The 7007-nt window shown below is 49.2% G+C and overlaps 1 protein-coding gene across 1 annotated transcript; it reads left to right on the plus strand.

The window, feature by feature from the left end:
- The first annotated feature begins 4765 nt into the window (after window positions 1–4765).
- Window positions 4766–6648, plus strand: LOC109759554 (uncharacterized). The gene is made up of 3 exons (XM_020318374.3): window positions 4766–4851; window positions 5230–5740; window positions 5837–6648. The coding sequence occupies exons 1-3, from the start codon at window positions 4783–4785 to the stop codon at window positions 6232–6234; spliced, it is 978 nt and encodes a 325-aa protein (XP_020173963.2). The 5' UTR covers window positions 4766–4782; the 3' UTR covers window positions 6235–6648.
- Window positions 6649–7007: the final 359 nt, after the last annotated feature.

A 7007-nucleotide genomic window follows, 5' to 3' on the forward strand; every position in this document is an offset into this window, starting at 1 on the left:
TCTTCGTCATGTGCATCACGTCGATTGCGGAGCGGACCTCTAGGTCTTTCCAATAGGGCAGGTCCCAAAATATAGATTTCTTCTTCCACATGGGTGCGCGTCCGTCAGCGTCATTCGGAACAGGTTGTCCGCCAGGACCCTTTCCAAAGACTACCTTCAAATCCTTGACCATATCATGTACATCAGCACCAGTACGGTGGCGAGGCTTCGTCCGGTGATCCGCCTCACCTTTGAAATGCTTGCCTTTCTTTCTTACGGGATGCCTGCTCGAAAGAAATCGACGATGTCCCAGGTACACATTCTTCCTACAATTATCCAAATATATGCTATCGGTATCATCCAAACAGTGCGTGCATGTGCGGTATCCCTTGTTTGTCTGTCCTGAAACGTTACTGAGAGCAGGCCAATCATTGATGGTCACGAACAGCAACCCCTTTAGGTCAAATTCTTCCTGTCCGTGCTCATCCCACGCACGTACACATGTTCCATTCCACAGCTGTAAGAGTTGTTCAACTAATGGCCTTAGGTACACATCAATGTCGTTGCCGGGTTGCTTAGGGCCTTGGATGAGCACTGGCATCATAATGAACTTCCGCTTCATGCACAACCAAGGATGAAGGTTATACAAACATAAAGTCACAGGCCAGGTGCTATGGTTACTGCTCTGCTCCACAAAAGGATTAATGCCATCTGCGCTTAGACCAAACCATACGTTAATTGCGTCACCTGCAAACTCCTCCCTGTACTTTCTCTTGATTTTTCTCCACTGCGACCCGTCAGCGGGTACTCTCAACTTTCCGTCTTTCTTACGGTCTTCACTGTGCCATCGCATCGCCTTGGCATGCTCTTTGTTTTGGAACAAACATTTCAACCGTGGTATTATAGGAGCATACCACATCACCTTGGCAGGAATCTTCTTCCTGGGGTGCTTTCCCTCGACATCACCAGGGTCATTGTGACTGATCTTATAGCGCAATGCACCGCATACCAGGCAAGCATTCAAATCCTCGTACTCACCGCGGTAGAGGATGCAGTCATTAGGGCATGCATGTATCTTCTGCACCTCTAACCCTAGAGGGCAGACAGCCTTCTTTGCTTCGTACGTACTCTCGGGCAATTCGTTGTCCTTTGGAAGCATATTCTTTATCATTACCAGCAACTTTCCAAATCCCTTGTCAGATACACCATTCTCTGCCTTCCATTGCAGCAATTCTAGTGTGGTGCCCAACTTTTTCTTGTCAGCTTCGCAATTCGGGTACAACAATTTCTTGTGATCCTCTAACATGCGCTGCAACTTCTTCTTCTCCAAATCACTTGCGTAGTTTCTCTTTGCATCGGCAATGGCCCGACCTAGATCATCAGCGGGCTCATCTGATGCCTCTTCTTCAGCTTCTTCCCGCATTGCTGGCTCAGCTTCTTCCCGCATTGCCGGCTCAGCTTCTTCCCCCATTGTTGTATCATCGTATTCAGGGAACCCATGGCCAGGATAGATGTCGTCGTCCTCTTCTTCTTCATTGTCTTCCATTATAACCCCTCTTTCTCCATGCTTGGTCCCAACATTATAGTGGGGCATGAAACCGGACTCAAACAGATGGACGTGAATGGTTCTTGACTTAGAGTAATTATCATCATTCTTACAGCCAGCACATGGACAAGGCATAAAACCATCCGCCCGCTTGTTTGGCTCAGCCGCAAGCAGAAAAGTTTGCATGCCATTAATGAACTCGGGAGAGCATCGGTCATCGTACATCCATTGTCGGCTCATCTTCATTACACAACACCGAAAAGTCCAAATTAATACAAGTTCATACATAAAGTTCATACAACACTTAAATGCAACAAACAAATAACTCTCTAGCTAAAGCATTTAAATGCAACAACAAATGCGATCAAGATCACAACTAAGGTAACAATTGATCCAACAGCATAATGATACCAAGTCTCACTATCAATGGCATATTTTCTAATCTTTCTAATCTTCAAGCACATTTTCTCCATCTTGATCTTGTGATCATCGACGACATCGGCAACATGCAACTCCAATTCCATCTTCTCCCCCTCAATTCTTTTCAATTTTTCTTTCAAATACTCATTTTCTCTTTCAACTAAATTTAACCTCTCGACAATAGGGTCGGTTGGAATTTCCGGTTCACATACCTCCTAGATAAAAATATCTATGTCAACTTGATGGGCATAATTTGTCATAAACACGAAATGCAACAAATAGTTTTAAAAGAGAATATACCACATCCGAAACATAACAAGGACGAGGGCCGACGGGGACGGATATCAAAACCATGGCACTATGTATAACAAACAACGTACGGGTAAGATAATTATATAGGTAACTATATATCCAAATCACACAAACATCAATTTTTTATATAAAACATTCATGAACAAGAGGCTCACCACAAGGTGGTGCCGGTGACGGGACGGTGCGGGCGATCGACGGTGGTTACGCCGGAGATTTAGAAGGCACTAAGTAAACCACACCTACATATGCAAACTAAGTATTATTTTCGACCTCAAATTGCATATAAATCAAATACTAGCACATATAATTTCCTCCCAAATTACTAAACTCCCAAATTAATCACTATATAAAGCATTACAAGAGCTAATCTAGCAATGAGGGATGAAAGGACAAAGTTGCTAACCTTTGTGATCATTTGAATGGATGGGGGCCTTCAAATCTTGACAAATTTTGGGCAAAATGTGTGATGAGCTCGAGAGGAAGAGGGGAAGAACAGAGAGGAGAGAGAAAAGGGGAAGAACAGAGCGAGCTTGGGTGGACGAATGGTTTATGTAGGACGACCTTTAGTACCGGTTCGTGTCACGAACCAGTACTAAAGGTGCTGGAGGGGCCCTAGACTGACAACATCCTGCCACCACTCTCATTAGTACCGGTTTGTGGCACGAACCGGTGCTAAAGGTTCGCCAAGAACCGGTACTAATGAGAGCGGCCCGGCTAGCCGTTGGAACCGGCACTAATGGACACATTAGTGCCGGCTCAAATTCTAACCGGCACTAATGTGCTTCACATTTGACCCATTTTCTACTAGTGAAGCCACGTAAACACAGACATTAAAGGACTGAAAAGATAGGATAATCCTACGAAAAAAACCAGCGCCTATCCTTTTCCATCAAGCAAAAGGAGACAGATCACCTCTTCACCTGAGCTCGACGCGGCTCCATCTCTGATCAACAGCTTTACGGACCTTCAAAGTAGTTTGCTTGAAGCAAAACCATTGCCGTTGAAAGAATCAGACCGGGGCAACGTGTCCCCGGACACGCCATCGAACTCCAGAGCTGACACCCCGCATGACTACGATGACGGAGGAGGAAATCAGAACTGTCAGCCTCCAACCACCAACTGTGCTTGCACCTTCTTCCAGCTGTCACCTGCATAGACAACCGTCTCCTCCCGGATGACAAAACCTTCCTGCTCCACCGTGACGTTGGAGACAACGCCGCAACAACGGGGACAGAGCAGAAGGATACACACACATGAAGGAGTCGCCGCCGTCGCCTCACCGACATCATCCATGAACATTAACGCCGCCGATCTGAAGGATCGGCAAACACGCGATACCATCAACTCCGAGACGCCGCCATGAAGGACACCGCCGTTGTGGGAGTGGAGCTAAGGCAGATTTATTCGTGCGGGCACCGCTCCCACCACCCCAATGGCGCACCGCGACCTGCAAAACCAAACCCTAACTACAGAGCAGAGGAACGGGGTCCTCCTCCCTCCTGTCGTCGTAGCAGCAGTCGGGGAGAGAGGGGACCGGCCCTAACCAGTGTAGATCGGAGGTAGAGGATCGCCGCCCTAGCCGCCTTCACGTGGCGGCGGCTAGGTTAGGGGATACGAATCTGCTGCTGCGTGCCTTCTCCCAATATCTAGTTGTGCATGCTTTAGAGCATCTTCAATAGATGGTCCAAATTTTGACGGTCCAAAACCGGTGATGTAAAATTTGGACCGTCAAAAAGTGCGTTTTGGAGCTCCGAAAAAAGGCCAACTCCAACAGATGGTCCAAATTAATGGTCCAAAAGAGCAACTCCAATAGATGGTCCAAATTCATGGTCCAAAAGAGCAACTCCATAGACAGGCTCACGGCCGACGGGAGCAGGTCGGCGGCAGCCCGAGACCCTGCGGAGGCCTACCGCGGCAGCCGGACCGCCGGAGGGGCCGAATCCCGCGCCGGCTGCCTCCCGATTCAGCGGTGTCCGGGCGGCGGCGGGGAGGCGAGGGGGCGGCGGCGGGGATGTGGGGTGGTGACGCGGGCGACGGCGAGGTTTTGGGCGGTCGCGGCGGCGGATTCCGGCCGGCAGGTCGCGGGCGGGCGGACGGGCGCGGGCGGGAACGGAAATGAAGTGGCGGTTGGGCGTTCGCGGGCGGCGGCTGGTTTTGGACCAGATGCATCTCGTGATGTATATTTGCATCGCGAGATGTTGGATTTTACATCACGAGGAGGCCGCGGTCCAATTTTTTTTGCATATGAACCGTCTGTTGGAGCAGCGTTTTTTGCCCCAGACGGTCCAAAAGTTAGGCATTTTTACATTTGGACCGTCTATTGGAGATGCTCTTAGTATTTGTAAGACTGAGTACATGCGCATATATGCGTGTGTCTGTCCGTATACTAATTGGGTTTGTTTAGAGAGAAAGGTGATCTGGCCCGGGGAGTCACGGCATTAAGGCTGGGCCCAAAAAGTCAGTCTGGTTTGCATGGACCCGTTGCTGGCCTCTCGGCCTATAAATAGCTGGGCAGTCCGTCTTCCATGGCACAATATAGCTTCTTCTTCCCTGAAGAAAGAAAGAAGCTCTCCTCTCTCCATCGGTACAACAAGGTACTACAGGCTTATTTCGATCTTCATTCGCTCGTTCCATGGCTTTATTTATTTTTCTGTTTCCATCTTATTAGATATACTTGATGCATGCATGCATGCATGGTGACAGTTGTTTAAGTAAATTGAAAATAAGGATTACTATTATTGTATTTTATTGTAATATTGTGCATGGGAAATCAGTTTATATATTTGCATGCATACACATACGTATTTAAATATTTGTTGTTCTACGTATAAGCGGCGTCAACCATTCCACACGTTGATTAGTGATCATGTTGCTTGATTCTACTGCATGTAGTTGTGCGCGGATCGAGCAGCAGTAGTACACACACAAACTATATTAAAAAATTGTATTGCCTCCATCTAATTTGGCCACAGATCGAGATGATGCCTGCAATGGGAAAGGATATACACTTCGGATCATCAATTGGTGGCGCTGGTGGCACGAACACCGCTAATGGTGGTAATGGTGGCAATATTGGTGCTCCTGCCCCGCGGGCCGACTCTTGCGCCAAGCCGCAGCAGGAGCTACCATCGCTGACACATCAGTATGCGGAACAATACGTGTATGCATACCCAGCACCACCGGCATACGGCGGCCCTCCAAAGCCCCCGCCGGCGTATCGCTATGGCTATGGGTATGGTGGAGGCGGTTCTGGTGGGTACGGCTACGGCTACAGCTGCCCCGAGCCCGATGGTATTTGGGATGAACCTGCTGGGGCATACGGCGGCGGCAGATACCACCCACCACAGCCGCCGTATTATCATGGCGGCGGTCGTGGTGGGTACCCTTCTCCTCAGTTTGGTCGGGGAGCTGGTGCTGGTGGCTACTATAGCGACCACGCCGGCGGCGGCGGCGGTGGCGGCTGTGGCTATCCTCCGGCTGCAGGTACGATCGATATTTATGATGCATGTACGTAGCAGCTCGACACACACTACTCATACCACTCACTCGGTTGTTATGCTGATTGATGGATCGATTCAGGAGGAGGCGGCGGCGGCGGTCATGGGGTCAGCAACGCCTACGGAGGGCCGCCGCAGCAGAAGCCGCACGTGAGTGCGGGGTGGCTAGCCGCCGGAGCTGCTACCGCCTATGGAGCGTACCAGCACCACATGCGCAAACACCACGGAGGAGGAGGACATGGGTACAGGCATGGGCAGGGAGGAGGATACGATGACGGCTGTAGTTGTGGCGGCGATGGTTACGGTTATGGCTGCCGTGGCTGTGCCCCCCATATGCATATGCGAGGCGAGTTCGAGCACCAAGAGAGCACCAATATCAAGTACTCTGCTCATCACGACGGCAAGTGCAATGACGCCGCCAGCGGCCCGCCCGTTACAGTGTTGGACAAATGCGCCAGCCAGCCAACAAGCGGGGTTTAATATGGACGGATTCCAAGCTCATCACTGTATGGTATGTACACTACTCGATGAGCCTCGATCATCAGACCAGATGGATGCCTTATATTGAATAACTCATCCTTCCTTCACGTCCTAAACATTACAGATACGTATCTTGTGTTAGGGAATAAAACTTTTATGTAATGTAAGCCAGGAGGCTGCCAAACGGCGCCCTAGCAGTTTGTGTACGAGCGCTACTGTGGCCGAGCGAGCCATCACATGGTTTGTCATGCTAATAAGCACAGGGAACTGAATGACGACCTTATATTGATTGATGTGTGTGTGCGCGCGTGCGCGCGTGAGTGTGCCTAGTGTGTTGATTCTGTATATGTATCTATGTGTACTGAATAATTGTCTCAAGATATTCCTTATTTCTGTTTGGGAAATCAATCCAAAGGCACCTTCTCGGGAAGGAATCTCCTCTGCCGTCCATTTGCTTTAGTGATTCGTGCGCTGGGGCCCATAGTTTGTGTTGTTTATTGCGATGCGTGCTCAGTTTTACCTCGGAAAATCAAAATCCAAAGCCACCTTTGCGAGAAGGCATCTCATTTCTCGTTCATTTGCTTTCTGTATGGCATTGATGCTGCGCTCCTGAGTGCTAACTGACATGCCATTACTCACTACCACCACAAAAAAGGTCTTTAGAGACGGTTATTTTTCCACATTAAAGATGGCGACTAGACTCGTCACTAAATTCACCCGCACAAAAAAACGACTCGTTACTAAATTAACGTTACTAATGCTAGGCCACTAGT

Source organism: Aegilops tauschii, chromosome 7, assembly GCF_002575655.3.
Source record: "Aegilops tauschii subsp. strangulata cultivar AL8/78 chromosome 7, Aet v6.0, whole genome shotgun sequence".
Classification (NCBI taxonomy): domain Eukaryota; kingdom Viridiplantae; phylum Streptophyta; class Magnoliopsida; order Poales; family Poaceae; genus Aegilops; species Aegilops tauschii.

Coding starts and splice junctions, on each gene's coding strand:
- LOC109759554 (XM_020318374.3), top strand. CDS start 4,783: ATGGCACAATATAGCTTCTTCTTCCCTGAAGAAAGAAAGAAGCTCTCC. Junction 4,852..5,229: donor CTCTCCATCGGTACAACAAG/GTACTACAGGCT, acceptor ATTTGGCCACAG/ATCGAGATGATGCCTGCAAT. Junction 5,741..5,836: donor TGGCTATCCTCCGGCTGCAG/GTACGATCGATA, acceptor GGATCGATTCAG/GAGGAGGCGGCGGCGGCGGT.